Source organism: Micromesistius poutassou (assembly GCF_964030765.1).
Source record: "Micromesistius poutassou genome assembly, chromosome: 1".
Lineage (NCBI taxonomy): Eukaryota > Metazoa > Chordata > Actinopteri > Gadiformes > Gadidae > Micromesistius > Micromesistius poutassou.
The window spans coordinates 16873474-16897910 of record NC_140271.1 but is presented as its reverse complement, the minus strand read 5'-3'; the positions used below and the strand labels follow the sequence as shown (position 1 = coordinate 16897910).

General features: G+C 43.7%; 1 protein-coding gene across 3 annotated transcripts in view; it reads left to right on the top strand.

Annotated features, from left to right (window-relative positions):
* The window catches only part of LOC311380671 (trinucleotide repeat-containing gene 6C protein-like), a 103686-nt gene that overhangs the window by 71586 nt on the left and 7663 nt on the right, over nucleotides 1-24437 (top strand). For all 3 annotated transcript variants that reach the window (XM_084488405.1, XM_084488404.1, XM_084488403.1), the window contains 14 exons: nucleotides 3967-4146; nucleotides 4516-4685; nucleotides 6148-6231; nucleotides 10800-11018; nucleotides 16731-16898; nucleotides 17000-17119; nucleotides 17437-17520; nucleotides 18433-18670; nucleotides 19771-19938; nucleotides 20286-20444; nucleotides 21303-21452; nucleotides 23153-23398; nucleotides 23816-23889; nucleotides 24226-24365. In XM_084488405.1, coding sequence (XP_084344531.1) covers nucleotides 3967-4146; nucleotides 4516-4685; nucleotides 6148-6231; nucleotides 10800-11018; nucleotides 16731-16898; nucleotides 17000-17119; nucleotides 17437-17520; nucleotides 18433-18670; nucleotides 19771-19938; nucleotides 20286-20444; nucleotides 21303-21452; nucleotides 23153-23398; nucleotides 23816-23889; nucleotides 24226-24365 — 2200 coding nt within the window. The remainder of the gene's footprint in view (nucleotides 1-3966; nucleotides 4147-4515; nucleotides 4686-6147; nucleotides 6232-10799; nucleotides 11019-16730; nucleotides 16899-16999; nucleotides 17120-17436; nucleotides 17521-18432; nucleotides 18671-19770; nucleotides 19939-20285; nucleotides 20445-21302; nucleotides 21453-23152; nucleotides 23399-23815; nucleotides 23890-24225; nucleotides 24366-24437) is intronic.

Here is a 24437-nt window from a genome sequence, read left to right as displayed (position 1 = left end):
CTATTGCCAGACCAAGCTCAATCGTATTTGCACGTTGGTCTGGGGAAGCTGCTGTCATTTGCTTCAGCACAAGAGGCGTGATCAACGGGGCAGAGTTAAATTGACTCTGTACGCAATTGGCTGCTTGCTGTCGCTTCCCTGTCGTCATTGTGTTAAACCAGCCAATAGCGCGCCAGGGGGAAAAGCCAGCTTGGTGATTGGCTCCCGCAAAAAACGTTTCGAAACTAGAAAGAAATGTATTGCTCTTCTCCAGACCCTTCTGCAGGGCGGATTCAAATCACCAGGAGAATGGGCGGGGCTACCCATTCTAGGGAGAATGCTGTTTACAAAGAGTATTGTTGAAAATAGCGACTCACACACAAACTATTATGGTTGCAGCTTTGGGACCATACGGGGCAGTCTGGCGGCCGTCTGTCAGCCCATGAGAGGGACTGCAGGGAGCCTGGTGTAATATCTTTAATATTAGGGTTGTAACGATACACAAAAATCAAGACTCTGTACGTACGAAAAAATATATATATATATTATTCCCCCCCAGTTCCAAAATACAAATGAATGTTTTCAAAAAGAATAGCTGTTAGCAATTTAGCATAAAATAGCATAATTTAGCATAGCCAAATAGAATAGCAAAGCCAGCACCTACCTTCAGCCAAAAACAACACAAAATGAGACACCCCTTAAATACGCAAACCAATTATACCCAGGTGGATCAAGGCGAGTTAGGCCATACCACTGGGGAACATTCCCTGGCCAAGTCTAGATAGACTGACATACTGCCCCCTTCTGCGACGGAAGTACACATATCACAATCATTTTGCTGGAAGGGGAGAAATAGTGAGAAGGGGTTTCACTTTCTCACATTTCCCTGCTCCTCTGGGGCCTCATTTATCAACAATACTTGCGCACATATTTGTGCGTAAGTAGTGCGTATGAACATTGCCACACAAAGTATGAAATTTACCAAGATGTACTTATACTTAGGAATGTGTGTAAATCTAAGCACAGCTCTGACCATGCGTACGGACCGAATCTAGTGGTAGAATAGCGATATTACAAGCAAAGAGCAAAGCATTTAAGCATCTCAACGTATGCATGAAGAAATCAACATCCACATATGTCCTGTGTTTCCTTTAATTAGAAAACATTTAATTACTCCTTTCTAATTTTAAACAGACAAATTGGTATCAAACCCTACAAAAGACAGCTATGAAAAAGGTTTTAAATGTAGTGCAATGGCTTATCTTGCGTTATTGGAAGACTTGGCAAACTGCTCTCTGCAGGGAGCGCGTTTTCAAAGACGGCGCTGATCTGCTTGGCGAGTTGCAGACGTCTCACGTCCGTGGGCTGTCTCCCAACCCAACTGAATTAACTGCATCAGACACTTTTTCCCATGCAGCAAGCTTTCTTTTATTTGTAATGCCTCCTGCACTAAGTTAGCCAAAAAGTAACTTTTGGTTTAATTCAACCTCGTTAATGAGTGTTTCCATTTTAGTGTTGGAGAAGTTTATTTTCTTCGCTCTCTTTGCCATTATAGCGGTGAGGGGAAAACACATTCACATAGTTGAAGGAATGCATTGTGACCTCATCCTCATCAAACCACTTATCTGATCGGATTGCGGGGAAGCAGCTCCAGCAGGGGGCCCCAGACTTCCCTTGGAAAGGAAAGGGAAGTCTGGGGCCATATATGGTTAATTGGAGGCGTTTCTGAATACAAATGATCTTATCGTGCACGAGCATGTACGTGTATGTGAGTACGATAGCCTTGCGCACGTTTGATAAATACCTATAATAAATTTATTTTTGCTTGAGCACGTCCTAAATTTCAATCTTAAGAGAGAATTTAGATCCTTTTCTACGCACGGTTGATAAATGAGGCCCCTGGAGTCTCGGCAACAGGGTGGCGAGACAAAAAGAGGCTCTAACACTGGTTTACAGAGCCTCTAACCCATAGTTATTGGTGGACAGACTCCAACGCTTCGTTATTAGTGGATAGACGCCGACAGTTTGTGACGGGTGGACAGACTCCAACAGTTTGTGACGGGTGGACAGACTCCAACAGTTTGTGACGGGTGGACAGACTCCGACAGTTCGTGATGGGTGGACAGACTCCGACAGTTTGTGACGGGTGGACAGACTCCGACAGTTTGTGACGGGTGGACAGACTCCGACAGTTTGTGACGGGTGGACAGACTCCGACAGTTTGTGACGGGTGGACAGACTCCGACAGTTCGTGACGGGTGGACAGACTCCGACAGTTCGTGACGGGTGGACAGACTCCGACAGTTCGTGATGGGTGGACAGACTCCGACAGTTCGTGATGGGTGGACAGACTCCGACAGTTTGTGACGGGTGGACAGACTCCGACAGTTCGTGATGGGTGGACAGACTCCGACAGTTTGTGACGGGTGGACAGACTCCGACAGTTCGTGATGGGTGGACAGACTCCGACAGTTCGTGATGGGTGGACAGACTCCGACAGTTCGTGATGGGTGGACAGACTCCGACAGTTTGTGATGGGTGGACAGACTCCGACAGTTCGTGATGGGTGGACAGACTCCGACAGTTCCCACCTTCTCCTAGCTTGGGGATGGACTCCCTGGGCCAGGTCACGGGCGCTACTGGTGCAGGTGCTGGGGCCGGTGCAGGTGCATGTGAAGGTGCCGGATCAGGAGCTGGTTCAGCTGCATCTGGACACTCCTCCAGCGCTGCTCCTGCTTGAACGCCTCTCCACAGCCTCTGTTCCATCCTGCTCCAGCTTTGACTTCGCTGTCCACCGATTCCCGCATCTCTCCAGCTTCTCAGATGGCGTCACGATCCCACTACTGCCACCAAATGTCAGGGACCGATCCCACCACTGCTACCAAACGTGAGGGGCCAACGTGGTCACCCCGAGTATTTGGGATAACACCTCACTGGACTGGAGTGTGGACAAAAAACAAGGGGCAATTCCATTTGGCAAAAAAGTGACATTTTATTTACTTCCAAAACAGTCAAAAAATAAATTAAGAAAAATAAATCCATAGGTCAAAAAATTAATTAATGTTCTCAAAAGGAATAGCTGCTTAGCATAGCAAAATCATAGCATACATTAGCAAAGCCTAGCATAACATACCATGTGGTTCCTAGTACCGGCCTCGCATCGAGCCAGCACCTCCCTTCAGCCAAAAACAGAATGAGACACCCTTAAATACGCAAACCAATTATACCCAGGTGGACCAATCAAGGCCAGTTAAGCCATATTACTTACATGGGGGATCATTCCCTGGCCAAGGCTAGATAGACTGACATACTGCCCCCTACTGCGACGGAAGTACACATACCACATCTAGCCTTGGCCATCACTTTGCTGGAAGGGGAGAAACAGTGAGAAAGGGTTTCACTTTCTCACATGATCCTTGCAGGAAATGCTGTGACAGAGGTTAAAATTGGTCAAATCGTCGAGTAAAGCAATGGGTTAGAGAGGCCTGTTTGGGAATTGAAGGGACTTCATGAGCAGATCTTTGAAACCACAGTATTTGGTAGAACACTTTGATGAACGTAACTTTTTAATAATATTGTTGTGTACCATATGTTCCATATCTTCTCAATGTGTTTTTTATATTCATTCTTTATCTTTATATTTCGGTCGGTTTGCCATTTCCTGCTCAGAGAAGTGCTGTGTGTTTAAATAGGATTGTTAAACCGCTGACCTCTCCCTGGAGAAAGGGGCTTAACTGCCTGAAACTGAGAGGGCCAGTTTAGCTCCAGTTAGCCACAGCCTGTCCAACGGCAGAAGCCACTCAACTATCAACTATTGGGGCCAAGTCCCCAATAGTCCCCCCTACCACCACAAGCAATATCAGCCAGGGCCAGGCATAGACCTCTCCACACAGTTCTGGCAATTCCTCCAAGAGCATGGGACTGAGGATTTTTAAGTATTTAGGGATTTAATTTAAAAAGAAATATTCCTACTTTTTTGTCCTGAAGGTTGGGGTGAGATACAGGGCTCCCATGCCAAACCGGAGGGGTCCTGGGGGGACAAAGCACCCCAGCAGGCCAACACGGACAATGGGACCTGGGGGAAGTCCAGTGGGGGCTGGGGTGAGGTAGGCCCCGAGAGCTACAGTCGGGGAAACCCACCCATCGGCTCTGCATCTTGCAAACCTGGTGAGTGTATGTCAGACAGTGTTGATATTGTGCACTTGAATGCTCGATAGATGGATGGACAGGCCTCCAAAATGTGTGTGTGGGTGTGGGTGGGTCGGAAAGAAAAGAGAAAAAAAAAAGAAAGAAAAAAGAAACTTAATTTTTATGCAGCCAGTAAAAAACGGGGATTAGTAACCGTCAAGGACATTGATGCTAGGGCAGTGGAAGACCAAAGGCAACGCCACACTGATCCCTGGTGGTGGCATCGATGCAATACATTTTTTTTTTGTTCTACTCTCCAGTAGATCCAATGTCCCTGGAACCGTTATGGGGTTGTCAGCATGATGTTCCTTCCCATTGTTGAAACTATCTCACCTCGTTTGTGTCCAGCCCCAAAACCTATGCAAGACAGCTGGGGTGGAGGAGATGAGGAGCAGATGGGCATGTCGGGCGGCCATTGGGACGCAGACGAAGGAGACATGTGGAACAGCGGCATGTCCCAGGAGAACAACTCATCGTGCAACTCCTGGAGCAATGCGCCGAAGAAGGGCCTGCAGAAGGTAAAGAGGTGCCCATGGAGTGACCGAATGAATGCTTCTCTAGCGGGATGAAGGGCATGAAATCACTGCAGGTGATTTCACCTGCAGGTGTGGTGGTGCGATTTAAGTAAGTTTTCTCGGAGTAAACAATAATTAGATGATTAGATCATTTAGAATTAATACAGGCCAACATCATTTTGGTCTGTATTCGTCTAGTTTTGGCTTTGATTTTGTAGTCAATGGGTGTAGACCAGGGGTTGGCAACCCTAGGCACGCGTGCCACCACTGGCACGTGGCAGTATAATCATTGGCACACTTGGGAAAAAAAATAGTTTTTTTTTATTATTATTATTTTTAACAATTTTCACCGCTACAATGCGGTAGCATAATCATTACTACCGATTTTTTGTGCACTTTATTCTGTTTTGGGCATTTCCTCCCAGTGAAAATATGTTTAAATGAGTTACTGAAAGCAGTGTTCTCAAGTGGCCTGTATGCATGGCCTTCACATGGTTTTGCAAAGCTGTACATGTCTTAAAGATATTGATGAGGATGCTTCCAACATTCTCATATAATGTCTGTTTTTTACATTTTACAGTTTTTGAATGAGTTTCTGAAAGTAGTGTTTTGAGATGGGATATATGTAATTCTAATTTGTAAGCCCATGTTGCAAATATAATAACAAAAAAAACTTGAAAATGTTGATGCATGATTGTGGACTTCAGGAAATAATACAATTCCAGATCTTCTGGAAATGTTTTTGGTCGCTGTGTCATAATTCAGCTTAATATTTAAAATATTGTTGCTTAAGGCACACTCATTAACGAGAAAATGTCGAACTGGCACTGCATGTTGAAAAGGTTGCTGACCCCTGGTGTAGACAATCAAAGCATTTTGTACAATTAAGATTGTGTACTTAGCAAATCATTTTTTATTCAATTTCCATCTTGCAATCATCTTCCAATGCATCAATATAAACAACACAAATCAAGTCAGTACCCTCTTGGACATGAAACCATCGAAATATTAATCTACTGAGCAGCAACTGAGTTTCACCCTTCATTCACATAATATGTGATATGTAATATGTGTATAATATATCTAAGTTTTCATGTAAATAAATCGCTGTTAAGGAACTAGCTATCGCCGAATGAGGTAACACAATGGCAATTGAGTCTATGGCCCAATAATGAAAGCCCTTGTAGTATACTTGCAGCATTGTGATTGTTACGAACTGGGTGTAGGTTGTTACACTGTTTCTATGGGAAAATTCTTGCTTATGGCCAAAGAGAAAAAATCAGAAATATTCAAGATTGCCACTTGAACCATTTTATTTCAGCCCCAAACCCCCAATCTGCGGCTGCTGCCACTTGCCAGGCCGTCATTGTAAATAAGAATTAGTTTTTAATGGCTTGCCTATTTAAATGAAAGTTGAATAAAAAATACCTTTATAAACTCATTGTCTGACTCTGTCCTCCGCCAGATGCAAGGGAAGATCCCCAGGAAACAGGAAGAGGCCTGGATGCTGAATCGCCTCATCAAGCAGCTGACAGAAATGGGCTTCCCTGTGAGTTAAACTCTGATGTTATGTACGTCTTCTTCATTCAATACCTGATTGTGATCCTCGAGATTCAGTTTGTGGTCGGGCTTGTTGAGGTAGGTTATTGTAGGGGTGGACGATAAATCAATATTGATATCAATCAAAATTAAATCTGCCGCGGTAATGGTGATATGTTCTTTGAATACATTTCAGATATTTTCGATATACAATTAACATCATAAATCACTGACTCAGCACAGTGCCCTGAATCAGTGCATTGCACTCAAGCAGAATACAATACTGGAAAATAAGTGGAAAATAAATAAATTCAAATAAACTCTACTCTAGCCCTTGCACTTGTCAATACGAAATCCCAGTTGGAAATCCCAGTTGGAAATCCCAGTTCCCCCGACCACAACGTAAATGTGACTGGATAAGCTACCACTATTAGTAATGAAGTCAACAAAGATGAAATAGTTCATGAACGAGATCGGACCAATTCAGTCTGCTTTAAGTAATCAAACAGGGAAACTACCTTAAAAACGTAACGTTTCCAAGATGTGGATTTATTAAAGAATGCATACCCACTTGTCATAATCCCCCTCATCGGTGAACTACCATTCGCTACTCTATTTTACAGTCTGCAGCAGACGATTTCAACGTCCGAGAGAGGGCTTCTAGAACCACAGTGTGTGTGGATGTGTGGAGCTCTTGGCCAGTGATTGATTTTGATGTCTGCGTCCAAGAGGGTTAAGCTTCTCTGATACATAGTATAACGCAACAGGTCTGGGCACATTTCATTATGTTTGTTGCTCATTGCCCTCACTTTTTTTAAATTGTGAAGCAACACTGAGCACTTTTCATTTTCTGTATCCTGAAGCACTGTTAAACTCTGTTTACATAAGATCAACCTAGTTTTTGAAGATATAGACATAGTGCGAAATACGGGGGGGTTTGGGGGGGTCGGACCCCCCCGATTAACCCCTTGAGACCCCCTGAAAGACTCAAAAGCAAAACCTGGGGGGGGGTCTCAATCTTGTAAAAAAAAAAAATAAAAAAAATGATATAATAATTTTATTGTCACTAATGATGTGTTTAAGAGATCACCATGTCAAGTATTTATAATTCAAAAATGTTAATAATAATAATTTGTTTAACATTAAGCTGAACCAGTCCTGCGCCTGCGCGTATGCAAATTAGCCATGTGCGAGAGCCCAGAGCAATGACGTAGGCCGTCAATAACAATGGCTAACAAGCGAAAGCAAAATCAAAGTTTATCACTGGCACACTTCGGATTCACATCGAAAAAGGTGGCACTCGGAGATGAGGAGATAGACGATGTAAAGGGGAAAATCAGCTTTGCGCCGGGTGCAAACTAGCAACGACACATGCGTCGGTGTAGAAAGTCAATTGCGCCGGGCGCAAGATAGGGCCCTTCTTCTGTTTGGCGCACATGGCTAATTTGCATACGCGCACAGGACTGTCGGAATGGGAACATGTCGGACTGGCAGCATTACGGGGGCGCGATTACGGGCTGGCGGAGTTACATTTAAAAAACGCGTTCAAGTAAAAATAAATAAGAAAAGCGGAATCAATTTGTGGCGCTCGTTGTTCAATCTGTGGGGCAGCGCCACACATTGGCCTATGTGTGGGAAACACTGCACGGCCATCACACATGTGCTCATTCGGAGCATTGTAAATAATTTATTGTTTCATTGTTGTAGCCAGTTCATTTATGTAGGCTAATAAATGAACCGTCAACAATGCGATCGGGATTTTTGAGGGGGGGGGGGGGGGGAGCGATCAGGATTGTTATTGTTGTTGGATGTGTGGCGTGTGTGTAAGCAGGCAAAAGCGTGTGTCACACGGTGAACCCAGCTCTGCTTCAACTTTAAAAAAAAAAAAAAAAAAAAATCGTTCATACTCCGCGTTCGTACCACTAGAGAACGCTCGCGTTTGAGAACCACTGCTATAGGCCTACTGCATAAGAATAATTTAGATCGATATTGCGCAACAATCAGGAGATGGGGACCCCCCCGAATATTGAAGGGTATTTCGCACACTGGATATAGATATTGACAGAGCTGTGATTTCCAGCTTCATGTTTGTTTGATGGTAATGTCATGTTTATTTTGAAAGTCTCTGTTAGAGAGGGGGTGGGGGTGGGGGAGCTGAACTTTGCAGGTATCACAAGTAATGAAGCTAGGCATGTAACAATGTTTTGACACTGGTAAAAAAAGTTGAAAGAATTTTTATTGACAGATAATATAATTAAATATAATTTAATTGTGGTCAGGCTTCAGTCAGAACCAAAAAATCCCCTTTTAACATATAAATTTACTGATATCTTAATAATTATCGTATCCACTGATATGAAGATGTATATTGCGATTTTTATTTTTGCCATATCGTCCAGGGCCCCGTTTCCCAATAACGATTGATCCACGCTTGTACGATCGTTCTTACGAAGGATATTTCAATGCTTCATAAAAAAAATTTGAGCGTTTCCCGAAACTCCTCTTAACATGAACGCCGGGTGCACTGATCTGACGACGTTCGTAGGCTTGTAGCTGTCCACTGACACGGTGCTGAAATGGGCTCTGTAGGAGGGGGAGACGCAGGAAAGTGGTTTGATGAAACTATATTTTGTGGCAGCAAAAAAATATCTCCCCATCAAGGCCAACAGCAGAGTAGCCTACGAAAAAAAAAGACTAATATGAATGCTACAAATATTAAAACACAATTGATTAGGCCTAGGCCGACATATGACATCAGTCCTAATCCTGAACATTTCACGGCATTTCCCCCCCCTGAAATAATTCCATATTAGAAAAATAAAAAATGTGTCTGTGTGACAACTTCTGAAACGTGCTTTGCGCTGCAAAGACTTTCTCTGATTCCACATCAGGTTTCAGTGATTGGCGCGCAATCTCTAGTCTAGAATCTTTGGTGTAAACATTAAAAATGCAACATCATTAATTCATTATCATTCAAACGCAGAGGCATTGACACGGCTATTGATGTTGCTGGTCTAGATCCTGCCCATTTTGTTGGGAAGGGGTATGATGGTGCGGGCAATGTAAGCGGGAAAGGCACGCATCGCAGCACAGTTTCCTGAAGCAGTCTACGTTCACTGCAGAAACCACGCTCTCAACTTGGCGTTTGTGCACTCCACTAAGGTCAGGGGTGTTCGTAACTGTCTAGACACGGTCCAATAAATAGTGAACTTCATCACAGCCTCACCGAAGCACCTACAGTGCTTTATGGCAAACAATCGCAACAAAAAACGCCTGCAGAAATTCTCCGACACCCACTGGTCTAGCATGATTCATGTAGCCTACAGTATGTCTTCTGTCATTGATCAATATGAGGACATTTTAACCACGATGGTTGAATTAAAATCAGAGGGAGACAGCAAGTGACCTCCCACACAAGCAATGGAATCATTTGATTTTATTATATGCCTTGTTGCCTTGTAACGTGGTGTTTGATCGGTACATTTCGGCTGCGCATGTATTTTTGGAATTTTAAATTGCTGCAATGAGTTATATTTTTGTTGACTTCTAACATATCTTTGCTGTTTAAATCTCTGTCTTTGTTGTTTAAACAGTAGTCTACGAGTAATATATCGGCGGTAACCACTGTTTTTGGGGTATTGTGAAATTGCGGCAGCTGGACATTCTGGTATTGGAGGTGTTTTAATAAAACACCTCCAATACCACGGAATGTCCAGCTGGTGACTCCACTGAGGCTATAGTAACGATGCTCTTAGCGCTCTACGAGTGCCACTGGAGCCCTCGTTATCTACGAGGGTTTTAACGACGTTCGTTACACAACGATGCTTTCGGGAAACGGTGTGAAAACTCTACGATGCTTGTATGATGAACTTTACGAACCACGTAGGCTAACGATGCTTTCGGGAAACGGGGCCCAGCTCTGTTATGTCATTTATTTGGGTCAAGTTCACAAAATGTTAAAAATGCAGAAACATTACTGACGCTCACTCTACGTTAAAAGGTAGAATATGTAATATTTAGGCATTTAAACATGTAAAAACGACCAGATTTATGTTATATATTTTATTTTATTGTGTACCTACATAATCCCAAGTGTTTTCAACCATTGTTTTCAAACGTCCCGGGCAGTTTTGGCAAGTCTGATTGGCGTAATTTCCCCTTAAGCACTAGCATCCGGAAATACAGTTATTTTTAAACCTACTCACTACTGCCTCTTCCTTTTTCAATGAGCAGAATGCATATCTGCCTTCATTATATTTTGTAGAAACTGTAGCATAGATAGAAGGCATGAAAATAAATAAAATGGATTGAATAGTTAGTATTAGCTTCAAAGGTTAGATTAGATTTTATGTCATTACTGGAACTATCACTTGAATTGTCAATTTAATGCTGAATGTAAACTATTTTTATTACTTGTTTTGTATTTGTATTAGTGGTTTACGATTGTGTGTGTGTGTGTGTGTGTGTGTGTGTGTGTGTGTGTGTGTGTGTGTGTGTGTGTGTGTGTGTGTGTGTGTGTGTGTGTGTGTGTGTGTGTGTGTGTGTGTGTGTGTGTGTGTGTGTGTGTGTCCCTGCCAGAGGGACCCAGCCGAGGAGGCCCTGAAGACCAACAACATGAACCTGGACCAGGCCATGAGTGTGCTGCTGGAGAAGAAGCTGGAGCTGGACAAGCGGGGAATGGGTATGGCCGGCCACGATTACAGCAACGGCCTCATCAACAAGTCTCTGGGGGGCCCCCGGCCCCCGCTCCTCTCCAAAGACCCCACCGTGGACCGCCGCTCCCCCTTCATGGATAAGGTCAGACATCTCCTCTCTGTATGTTAAGGGTTTCTTGGTGACTCACTGTGCCAAATATGCCCGTCTTATGCCCGCCTTTTTAGATAGATAGATAAACCTTTATTGCCCCAAAGGGAATTTGTCTTGCACTTGGGAGCATAAAAAACAGCACAAAGCCGGACACATACAGACTCAGGCAATGATAGACAGAATGACAGACTTATAACAACAGACAATATAAAAAGATAAACATTCAAAGTGCTTAATGCACAGTGTTGGGGAGTAACGGAATACATGTACCGGCGTTACGTATTCAGAATACAAATTATAAGTAACTGTAATACGTTACAGTTACAATTTAAATAGTTGGTATTTAGAATACAGTTACATTGTTGTTGCAGTTACAATGTCGATACTTCTCTGTTTCACAAGTTTATTCACTCTCTTGCTTTCACACCAACAGCGTTTAATAGTGCGCACTAAACAAGTTTGTTCCCTTGGTTTGGTACGTTAGCCTTGGTGTGAATGCAACCACCTCACTTTGGTGCGCACCAAATCAGCCGGCCGAGACATCCCTGAAGAGGTGGTCTTGGTTTGTTTCCAAACAAACCCTGGTGCGGTTCGCTTGAGATGAGAAGGCGAACGCACCTCGGTCCGATCCAGTTCTAAAAAGCATACGCCTCTTTGGACGTAACAGGCACCCGCTCAGCCGCGCGCATTATGGGAATTATTGTTTGAGTAGCGGTAACTCAGCAGCACATTGTCGGACCGTCGGGTGGAAATGAGTCGTGGCTCAACATGGAGCAAAGAGGAGACGGAATGTCTATTGGGTATTTGGGCAGAACATATGCTGGAAAACACACATAGAAATGCAGGAGGAGTTTGACCGGTCCACAGATCAATGTATATCACGCTGGATATCCATGATTGTTTACTTTCACCGGCGCTTTCCCCCCCTTTTTTTAATTTAATGCTTTTATTTAACGCCCCAGACCTTTTGTCCAATGATTTAACAATCTTTGCACACGTGTGGGTTTGTTGTCAAATTCTGGGACTGTTGCGAAAATTGCAATGTGAAAAGGAACCGTACCAAACCAAAAAATAAACATTGTATTTTGGTCTGGATCAAAGAGAGCGAACTAAGGACTTTCCTGGTGTGAATACGCCCAATACTTTCTCACTCTCTCTCTATCTCTCTCTCTCAATTTGTCTGTTGGTCGTATCTTTACCCTTATAGTCTTGTTCTTCTACAGCAAATTATATAATCTAGTGCATTTTCAGGGAGAATTGACACATTCAGCCAGTTCGAACAGAAGAACATACCAGAATAGGCTTGTTTAGTAAGCAGGATTTGATGCCACATTCCTACACTTATAAAATGCAATTCAATGTGGAAGTAATCCAAGTATTCAGAATACAATACTCAGATTGAGTGAGGTAACGGAATACGTTACATATTACATTTTTGGGTATGTATTCTGTAACTGGATACATTTTAAAAGTATCCTTCCCAACACTGTTAATGCATACTTTAGGGTGGCTCTCTACCTGAATTCAACCTGTTAATCAACTGAATACTCCTTGGCACAAAATCTGTCAGTGCTGTGTTTGTTTTTACATGAGCCATTCGTTACATATATATATAGTATGTTTATCTTTATTCTAATAGTTTTTTTATTATATTTTATTTTGAAATTGGTACATTTTATTTGTACATATACTCTTGTTTCGCACTCTCTTTTCCCACTGTACTGCCGGTCACTTGCAAATTTCTCCTAAGGGGGATTAATAAAGGACTATCTTATCTTATCTTATAACGCAGACCCGAGGGGAGAAGGGAGTACTCAGGGAAGAGGGGGTGAAATGGATCATCCTGTATCCTCAAGGCCAATAATTGTATTTTCATCAGTAATATGTGTAATACTTTTCACCTCAGTTCCAGTTATTTTCCTGCCCAATTTTGTAACCTTGTCCAGCATATTCCTGTTCTGAACAGACAGGCTACCCCCACCAACACTGAATCGCAAAGGTCACAACACTTTGTATAAAAGATAAATAAAATGATCTCAAGATCGTTGTATCAGCCTTAAAACTACACAGCTTTCTTAAGAAATAAAATCTTTGTTGTGCATTTGAGTATCTTGCCAGAGTATTAGCCTTCCATGTCAATTTCTATCTATGATAGTGCCTAGTGCCTTATACTCTTCCACCATGTCTATGTCATTCCCTTGTAAAGTGACTTAAAGTGGTTTAAAAGGGGGCCTTTTCCTAAAATTGATTATCATTTCTTTGGTTTTCAGAGTATTTAAAATCAAGGAATTAGCATTGCACCATTTATAAAACTGTTAAATTTCCTGTCTGTAGCTTATCTCATTACCTGTTAAGAAACCCACCAAAGTGGGTGTCATCAGCAAACTTAATAAGAGAACATTCAGGGGTGTGGCTCCACAGTCATTTGTGTACAGTATGTATAATAGTGGAGAAAGAACACACCTCTGGGGCACGCCCCTATTTGTGCTAATGAGGGATGACTGACAGTTGCCTGCCTTAACAAAGTGTTTTCTATTAGTTAAAAAGTCATAAATCCATTTATCCATTTTAAATCCATTTTAAATCCATTTCATGGGAGTTAACCTAGAGAAAGGTTAACTCCCATTTTCATCAGCTTTTCAATGAGGATATGTGACTGAATCGTATTAAACACTGATGAAAAGTCAACAAAAAGAATACGTACATATGATGAGGGTAATTCCAGGTGTTTGTACAGCATATTCCATTTAGAAGGGTGGTGATTGCATCTTCCACACCTCTTTTCTGTCTGTATGCAAATGTAATTTTTTTTAAGTGGGTCAGCACAATCCACTCCATTGCTACGGAGGTAAGTGCCACTGGCCTAAAATCATTTCAATCAGATGGTTTGGGTTTTTTAGGCATAGGCAACATTTATGCTGTTTTCCAAATTTTGGGTACCATATGTGTGTCCAATGAATTTTGGAACAGTTCGCTGAAAACAAAGCTGAGTTGTTCATGTCCTCAGTACCATACTCTGTAGCTTGTCAGGGCCAGCCGCTTTACGGGGTTTCATGAGCGAGAATACCCGCCGCACTTCTCTGCAGCTGACGCTGATTGGTGCGCATTCTATCGCATTGTCCATACAGCTTGGCTCACACCGCCCACCGCTCTCCCATCTAGAAAAAAATGAATTCAAGGCATTTGCCTCATCCACTGTGTGCGACGGGATGTTTGCTGATTATTTTGTCCAATCATAGTTTTAATTCCTCTCCATGCAATCCGCAAATTGTTATCCAGTAATAGTTTGATTAATATATTCCCTTGTTATGATTGATTTTCGCTTGTATTTCCCTTTGAATCAACTTCCCCCCGCGTCTATCATTTGCTTTAATTGCCCGTTCCTTTTCCACCAACAGTCTCTTAATATCCATTGTTATTCATGGATTTGAGTTGCCAAACATTTCTACTTTTTTCATAGGGATCAGACTATCCACGCAAAAGTTGATATAGGTTGTAAACCGTCTCCACATGAATGTCCAAGTCGTCACAGTCAAAGACCTCCCAATATGTACAATCGAAACAGCCCTGCAGAGCTGTCAAAATGTCAGGGTCCCATACAGGCACTGATCTAACTTTGGGCTTCTCTTTTTTGAGTTTCTGACGGTATGAGGGCAACATGTAGACCGTATTGTGGTCTGATCCGCCTACTGGTGGCTTACTGGTGGCCCCATTTCTTATGTTGCCGTAGCACAGATCGTGGCACATCGGACATATAGCTGATTGCTAATGGGGCAATACTGTTGACATGAAACAGCCATTAAAGGCGCCCAGAATGAACTTGGGAGTGTCTGGGGAGTGTCTCCAGGTCTTGTATGTGTTGGTGTATGGTGTCTGCTGCCACCTTGTAATTTGCATCGGGGGATATAAACTAAGCACACAAAGAGTTGACCAAACTCCTGTGGCTGTACTTGGGTCTAAGGGAAACGGAGAGCAGTTCTAGGTTTGGGGAACTAACAGTCAGTGCGTTTACATGACACTCAAGAAAGTCAAATTATTGGCTTAGTCCAACTATGATTGGATTATTAAGATGCATGTATACACCTTAGTCGAGCTAAAATCTAATCGAATTGGGTTACTCATAGTCGAATTTAGATAATGCGATTCATAGTCGAGTTAAGCGTGCATGAACGGAGTCGAATTGGATTATGCGTTGAATTGCGTTATGCGCATGCTCGAGATCTTTTCCCGGGGCCGTGAGCCGGAAGTAGAAGGAGACGATAGTCATGTTGTTGTTGTCGCCGTCGGAAAACGAGAAACGGCGATTTATTTTAAAAGGTGGCGCAGAAGATGGAGGAAGCCGGTGAGTTACCCCCTATAAGAGTTGTGCCCCGGCCGTGGGAGCGCGCATGGCATGCATTCATTAAAGGTGGAAGCACACGGACACTACGCTTTGATTTCACCCAAGGCTGAATTAAAAGTACATGTTTTTCTAAATGTGGGTCATATTATGAATCTTACAGACTGCGTTGGGTTCTCCGACGCTCTGGTACTTCCACAACAAGTAAAGACTCCTAGTGGAGTTTATCTCGCCCATGGGGGAAAAAGGAATTGGGGGAAATTAACTTTGGCTTTGACTGTCTGAAGTCCAGATTGAAACGAACATGAAGGAGAAAGCGATGTTTCAGCAGACAGCTGTCAGTTCACTTCGGGTCCATATAATTTCTCCGACGTTCCATTGTTCCTCTTGGTCGTATGCGGACTCCTCTGCCGGCAGAGCAGCCGGAGGAGTCTGCATACGACCGAGAGGTCGGAACAATGGCGCGTTGGAGAAATGATATGGACTCGAAGTGAACTGACAGCTGTCCACTGAAAACATCTTTCTCGAAGGCCTGATGGCTTCGCGGTTCCAGGAGCAGGACTTGGGTAGAGGTGTCGCTGCGTTGTCTCTACAACAGAGACAACGCAGCGACATAACATAAGTAGTCAACATAAGTAGTTCTAACTGGAGAGACGGTGAAATCCGCGAGCTACTGACCATCATGGGAGAGAAGGTGATGCAGTCGCATTTAACAAAGACGTTGAAAGATGGTGTTATCTACGAGAAAGACGCAGAGGAACTTTCCTTATGAGGCTTTAAAAACGTGGTAAAAATAAAGCAAAATAAAGAATATGTTGGCGTTTTTGCACTTGTAAATAGTAGCTTACACTGAGATGTCGTCTACTCATTTGTGCATGCGAGTGGCTTGAATAAATAAATAAAAACATTCAGAGTATGCAAATTATTCTAAAGAGGTCTACTCTCCGTGCGTAGTCCCCCCTACTCTAATGAACCAAGACAGCTCGCTCCCGGACAAAGACGGATTATAGCCCCTCGGTTTCACACAGGCAAGACAGTGAAATTGCAGGGTGTGCCTGTCCGCGACCATACCGGCTTGGCAGTGTAAAAATGCCTTATGTGTGTTGCCTTTGCATAGATAAAAAGAGTGTCACAGCACTCAAAACACATCTAATTATATTGATAATGTTACTATTTATTTTTGCGTCTCTATTACTGCTTCTTTCTTGACATATTCACTGTATATTTTTGGTAGTTTTATTGTTATTAAAACATTATTCTTAATTTTACTGTACTATACTTGCTGAGGGGCACAGGACAGTGGTAAGAATTAAATCAAGTTTTAAATACGAATCATCTTATTGCATTTCTCTGTATTTCTGCAGACTGGGATGTTTGGGAGTGGTGGGGCAGCACAAGCCCGCGCCCTTCAGCATCATCAGCAGCATCAGCAGCATCAGCAGCAGGCCCCTCCCCCGCAGCCACCAGTGCCAACGCTCGGCTCCTCCCAGCCCGGTCTACGTGCTCAAGTGCCTCAGATACTCTCCCCTCAGGTCATGAGAGAGACACACACACACTGGAATACCTTAAATCACTTTAAATTAGCTTAATGTAAATTAGACGTTTTTTGGTTTTGCTCTCTCTCGCTTTGCAGGTCCAAGCACAGCTCTTACAGTTTGCAGCAAAAAACATTGGTCTGAACCCTGCACTTTTAACCTCACCAATTAACCCTCAACACATGACCCTCCTCAACCAACTCTACCAGCTGCAACTGGTGGGTGACGTCCTCCGTCTACCTAACTCCTACCTGCTCATGACATACACATGACACATGTCAAAAACCCAATTACTGTAAGGATTTTGTTGGATAAAAGCAATTACTAAATACTTATTGTTATGTAATTCATGTAATGTCAATTAATGCATGTGAATTATTATATGGGGCATAAAAGCATCACTATAGCATAACTACAGTTTAAATACAAAGACCCAGATGTACCACATGTAGGGTTTCTAGCCAGGGTTCATTTGCAAGCCTTGTCCCTTAGGCTTAAACAGTAATCCTCTCAACATGTGTGTTTTGTGTCTCAGGCATACCAGCGTTTACAGATTCAGCAACAGATGTTGCAGGGGCAGCGTAACGTCTCTGGCCCCATCCGACAGCAAGAGCAGCAGGTGTGTGTGGGTTGTGGAAAGCCTTCCTCTTCATAATGCTCTTAATAGAGAGGGATGCGTCTTTTTCAAACACTAACCCCAGTCCTCTCTCTCTCAACAATGAATGCACACAACGCTTGATAAACTGTGTCTGCATCCTCTGTGTGTTTACATTAACTCATTGCTAGGTATGATGGGTATTGACGTTAGCACATTGCTCAGTTCTCACAGTATTAACATTGGCTAAAGGCTAAGTTATCTTAGTATTGACGTGAGCACATTGCTTCTTTCAGTATGACACTAGCAAATGGCTAGGTCAAATGGCTGTAGTGGAAGCAAAATGCTTCCACTACATAAGCCTTCTAGGCCACTAAGATCTTCTGAGACCAATCTGTTAATTATCCCCAGAGTTAACACGAAACATGGGGAAGCAGGATTTAGTTACTATGCAACAAATAGCTGGAATAAACTCCCTGAGGATTTAAGACTTGCCCCAACTCTGACAGCTTTTAAAACAAGACTGAAGACTTTTATGTTTGCTTTAGCTTTCTGCTAAATCTTAAATCTACAATGCTTCTATTTTTTTATTTTATTAGTAACTTTGCCTTTATTTTCTCACTTTCTAAAATGCATTTTTTTTAACTCTGCCTTTCTAAAATGTTTTTTTTTTTACTTTGCCTTTATTTTCTATCTATTTTACTTTTTACTTATCTATTATTTTATTTTATTGTATGACAATGTTTATATGTGAAGCACTTTGAGTCTGCCTTGTGTATGAAAAGTGCTTTATAAATAAAGTTGCCTTGCCTAGGTATGATTGGTATTAACATTAGCTATGGGGTAAATCCTCTCAGTTTTAACATCTGCACATGGCTACGTCACTACCTTATATGGCTACACATCTCCATGGTAACTCCTCCTCCGTCCATCCAGGTTGCACGTACAATCACTAACATGCAGCAACAGATCCAGCAGCACCAGCGCCAGCTGGCCCAGGCCCTGCTGATGAAGCAGCAGCCGCCACCGCCCACCTCCCATGCCGGCCTGCACCCAGGATCCGTCAAATCAGCCCTGGACTCCTTTCCAGGACAGCCCCATGCTTCAGGCCTTCCAGACCTGCAGACCAAAGAGCCACAGTCTTCTCCCCACGCCTACAGCCCCTACCCACTCTGTGAGTAGCATTGAGTCTCAAAGAGAGAAGCTATGTGCTAAAACAAAGCATGTGACTGCGAGGTGTTGTTGCTAATTGGCACAAATTGATGCCAGTTTGATTGATGCATCACACAGATGCCAGTTGATGCCATACAAGATAAACTGACCTTAGATGAGTGTGTACATTCATGCAGCAAAGCGTGTTATTGATTCAGATGTAACAACATTGCCATTGCCATTAACATTGGGACAGACGTGGTAGTCAATGTTTTTGTATTCTGTTGATGATTATGTTTTTGATGATACTATTATGTTGCTTTTCCACCGACAGTATCAGCTCGACTCGACTCAACTCGCCTCGACTCGACTCGGTTTGGTTCCAGGCATGTCGCGTTTCCATCTAAAAAAGTACCTCTTCAATGTGGGCGGGTCGTAGAAAAGTACCTCTCCACCATGGGCGGGTCTTCATTAGGTTTTAATCACGGGAGACGCGATTCCCGGGAAATTTGAATCTGATCAAGACTATTTCCTGATTCCCGGGAAAGGTTATGATGGGAAATAAAACAAAATAAAAAGCGCAATGACTGCACGTCTATTGTTGTCATACGGTACGTTGATGGAGGCGAAACTCGAGCCCTGGGAAAGGAACGACACAAAAACGAAACAGCGAAACGCTGATCCTCCGGAGCCGGTCCGTGGACTCCAGCCACGCCGGACACACACAACCACGCCCGCGCAGCCTAACTCTAGTGCCGGGAAAGGAGCGACACACACGGCGAAACGCTGATCAGTGTCCCCCTCAGGAGCGGGTCCGTGGACTCCAGCCACGCCAGACACAACTTAACTTTGAGTGATTATTCCCATTTACAGCCGCTGGCCAATCAGTGGCCAGCAGCCTGTTTACGTCACACAAAAGTACCTACTCCGCTCGCTTGGACCCTCGATGGAGGTAGTACTAAAAAAAGTACCCGGTACTAGGTACCAGGTACTTTTTTGCCAATGGAAACGCAAAAAAAGGCGAGTCGAGTCGAGCTGGTAATGTCGGTGGAAAAGCGGCATTAGTATGTTGTTAAACCCTTTTCTCCCCCTCTTCTTCTGCTTCTGTGTCCGTGCCCTCAGCTGGACTGAATCCCAACATGAATGTAAACTGTATGGAGGTGGGTGGGGGGCTGTCCATGAAGGAGCACTCCCAGCCCCAGTCCCGCCTATCCCAGTGGACGCACCCCAACCCCATGGACACCCTCTCCGGGGGGTCCTCCCCCCTGGAGCACAACCTGGCCAAGCATGGTGAGGAGACACACCAATTCTGGACATATGAGGACCCCTGCAGTTAGCGGGATAGGTCAGAATAAAAGACAAATGCACAGCCTTTTCAATTAAAGCCCTGAGCTACAGGCCATGCATTGGAGATTGTGTCATCAAAAAATATATACTCTCCATGCTTATCGAGTTTGATCTTATCAAACTATACATGTGCTAAATTGTCAAACACAACCTGAAGCACAGAAGCCCAAGTAAGTGTTATTTGATTGTTATTTGATTATTTTAAATCTGTATTTTAAAGTGTCTATGTGATTTTATATTTATGATGAATTGTAATTGATTCTTAAATGTTTGTTGCTGTCCTGTCCTAGCCAACCTGGGACCCTCTGGCAAGTTGCCCCAGATGGAGGACTCCTACAGCTCCTACAGCCTACTGTCCGACTCCCCCTCCAGCCCCCCGGACCACTGGGGCCCGGGCAAGAGCAGCAACGACAAGATGGCCAACGGGTCCAACATCACCTGGCCTCCAGGTCAGTCACTGGACTGTTTTTTTGCCTGTTGTTGGAAACATTTGCGGCCATAGCTCAGTGTTTCGAGTTGTGATGGAGTTGGATGGAGTTGAAATAACAAAAAGAGTCAAGCAGATACCAACAACTGCATCCTAAGTGTTGTCATGATACTGACATCATTTTTGGTTGTAAAAAGAAAAGGATCAGATATCATTTAATATTTTGTTTGTGTTTGGTCTCTGTAGCATCGCTTGCATATGGGTTTAATGTGTCTTTTGAATTTCCTTGGTAATTTGATTCAAAGCATAAGTACTTCCAATCTGCACTCCTGCTGATTTTTTTCTCTACCCGAACCGGTGGCGGATGCACTTCACTTGACATCATGAGTGTTAACTTTAAGCATACACTATCACACACAGAGCCCAAATGATGCACTGCGAGTGAGAGGAGACTATGTGGGCACTGTAGCACTGTGTGTGTGTCTGTACTTGTTCCTAGTAGTTCGTAGTCACCAAGAAGTTGTTCCTAGTACTTAGTGTGGCACATTGCATTTATTTACATTACATTACAAATGCTTTTGACCAAAGCACATTCAACAATGAAGAAGAGTGAAAGAAGAATCAAGAATCAAGTGCACACACATTCGCAAATTGAGCAAAGCAACTGCTTTTAAGTGCTACAATATAGAACCAAGCGATAGAAACACAAAGAGATTAATGGAACAAAAAAAATGCATTGCGTGTATCTTCGCTGGGACATTAATATTCCATGCAGATGTTGATAGGGATTAGATGCAAGGAAGTAGAAGTAGATGCACAAAAAAGGAGGTATTTTGGTTATCAGCTCAACACTTAACCTCTCCATGGCACTGTGCTCAAGAGTTCTGCCCCGGCGTGCCATGGAAGGGCCTCCAGAACATTGACCCCGAGACGGACCCCAACATGACCCCAGGGAGTGTCCCCAACGGGCCCACCATCAACACCAACATTCAGGACGTGAACCGCTACCTGCTGCGGGACCGGAGTGGAGGTGAGCACCATGGACAGGGAGCTCAGGGAGCATAGGTTCAGATCTATTGTAGAACCGCACCCAGTCTCCACGTGATTCAGGTGGGCTTTCACCTGTGTTTTAGTTGATGTATGTTTGTTCACATTTACATGACACACTTTTGGTTGGGGTCTTTTTTTTCTTTTATCTTCTACACTTTAAACTTTCTCCACAATTGTGCCTCTTTGCAATATATACTCCCTTCCTTTTCTGTTGATAAGCAAGCTCTCATCTGTTGGAAAGCTTCTGTTCCTTCACTTCATTCCTTCAATCTTTTTTCATGTCCTTTATTTCTTCACTGTTTCTTTTGTCTTTCTACCTTTTTTCTTTTTTTTATTGGCATGGACTTAGGCTCCTCCCCCACTCAGACCGAGGCTCCGCCTCCCTCCACTGATTGGCCAGTCAGTTCCTACTCTAGCTCGTTCAGTCTGTCGTCCCCCGAGATGGACGATGCAGGTACAAAGTTCCCCCCTATCACCCCTTCAAGCCCATAGGCCCCCAACACCCATCCCCCTCCCACTACGGTGAACCATCCCTCACAAACAGGCATCTCCTCCCCTCTTAACCCTCTGACCCCTCATATGAACAAGATGTCCAACCAAGGAGGAGAGTATGAACTCCAGTCCGGGGCCCCTCCCCTTGTGTATATACCCCGCATAGGTCTAGCTTCCATACTCTCCTGGATGCAGCATGGAATGCTCCAGAGGGAAGTGGATGTTTGTCTGTATTGTTTGTAGGTAGGCTGGTGTGTGGCTACTGTTGGGCATTGACTGAGCTCTAACATGTATCCCACCCTGTATGTGTGCAGTTATCTCTCTCCCAATCTCTGTCCATGTGCCTGTCTGTCTCTCTCTTGATCACTCACTTACTCACTCTATCTCTATCTGCCTCTCTGTCTCTGTCTCTGTTTCTGGGTATCTCTCTCACTTTTCCCTCAAGGAGAAGCCCTGTTGTGGTTGTTTGCCTTGCGACGCGTTTGCTTACACACACACACACACACAAATACACACAGACATCCTTGAACACACAACTGTGATTTTGGGGAGGCAGAATTCTCAATCAGTATGTTCAGACCTGGTGTAGATATATCCACACAGTGAGCAGCCACACTTAACAAGCCCATGCATTTCCAATAACCACTCACAATGGGAATTCTGCTTTACTACCTTTAATCATGTCAAAAAGTTATTTATTAAACTGATGTGGAAGTATTTACATTACAATTTTGGTGACAGCATAGTTGTATGGACGTCCATGGCAATACTTCCTGGAATGGGGTCAACAAATTAGGGAAGAATCAAGAATCAAGTGCACACACATTCGCATTAGGATTATGGAAAAAATAATCACGAATATAATATATTTCTCTCCAAAAAAAACACTTTGTAACTGAGAACTTTGAAATTTCCCCTTAAAAAAATGTTCAGATAGAAAATAATATAAAGATTGGTATCCAGCTGTTCTGCAATTCTTATAAGACATTTAATGAATAAAATAAATATATAAAAAAAAAAACTAGATTATATTGAAATCGTGATCAAAATTAGATGAATCGCACAGCCCTACAACAAATGCATCCCACCCTTTTGATGCAACTTGTCTGTCGTTTTGGTTGAAAAAGCATGAATGTGGTTATTGGTCGGTTGTCTCTCACCGATGCCAACCCCCTCCCCTCCCTGCAGGTAAGCTGCCGGACATGAAGTCCACCTGGTCCCCAGGGCCCATCTCCAACAGGGAGGCCACAGGCTCGCTGTCCCACGAGCTGTGGAAGGTCCCCCAGGGGCCCCGCAGCTCGGCGCCCCCCTCGAGGCCCCCGCCCGGCCTCACCAACACAAAGCCCTCACCCTCCTCCTCGTCCTCATCCTCCTCCACCTGGGGGGGCAACTCCCTAGGACTGGGCCAGTCCTGGAGCTCCTCCTACACCTCAGGTAACACAAGCTTTCACTTCCCCAGTCCCCATTTTGGATCTGTTTCCAGTTGATGAAACTGGTTAACCACATTGACACAATCCCTGTTCCATCAGTGTTCCTCATAGTAGGCCTTGTAAAAAGATACCTCAATATGGAAATATATTTTGGAAAAATTAACTCAATATCCATATATTTTACCATTAAGCTCAATTGTGTGGTGAAATGTATATATATATTGATTCAAGTCGTTTTCAGTTCAAGTAAAATTAGGATATTTGTAACCGTGTGTGACAATAAATAAAACACTGTATCATCCGATCCAACCATTGCTAGCACTTGGCATACTCCAATCTTAGTGTGAAATAAACAAAGTGAAGCAAATTGTTTCTGGGCATTTCTGTTGACCCTGGAGTTGGTTCTCTCGGTCTCTCTCAGCTGGTAACACCTGGAGCACAGACAGCTCCAGCAGAACCAGCAGCTGGCTGGTGTTGAGGAACCTCACGCCACAGGTACTGCCATTCCTTCATTAGGTCTGGACTTGCGCCCTCCTTAGACCCCGGTCCTACCTCCATCACATAGCCGCACCCAAGCTCCATTCATTTTAAACTGCTCCTCCACAACTCCAAAACTTTGGTGACCTTAAACTGACATTTTCAACATTCACATGCTGGATTGACAGCTGCTGGCATGCTTAAATCCACGTTTCAAAAGACGCAGCAGTAAAGTATCCTTTTCTTGAGTGACCATAGCAGATTTACTGTCTACAGTTTACTGATTTCCATACTACTGCATTGATTCATGCATCCTGTGTGTGTGTGTGTGTGTGTGTGTGTGTTTGTGCATAGATCGACGGCTCCACCCTGCGCACTCTGTGCATGCAGCATGGCCCGCTGATCACTTTCCACCTGAACCTGACGCAGGGCAATGCCGTGGTGCGCTACAGCTCCCGGGACGAGGCTGCCAAGGCCCAAAAGTCCCTGCACATGTACGTCTCCACCGGCCCCCGGAAGAACCGCTTCACCACCCTGAACCACGGTCCCCACCATGTGACATCTCT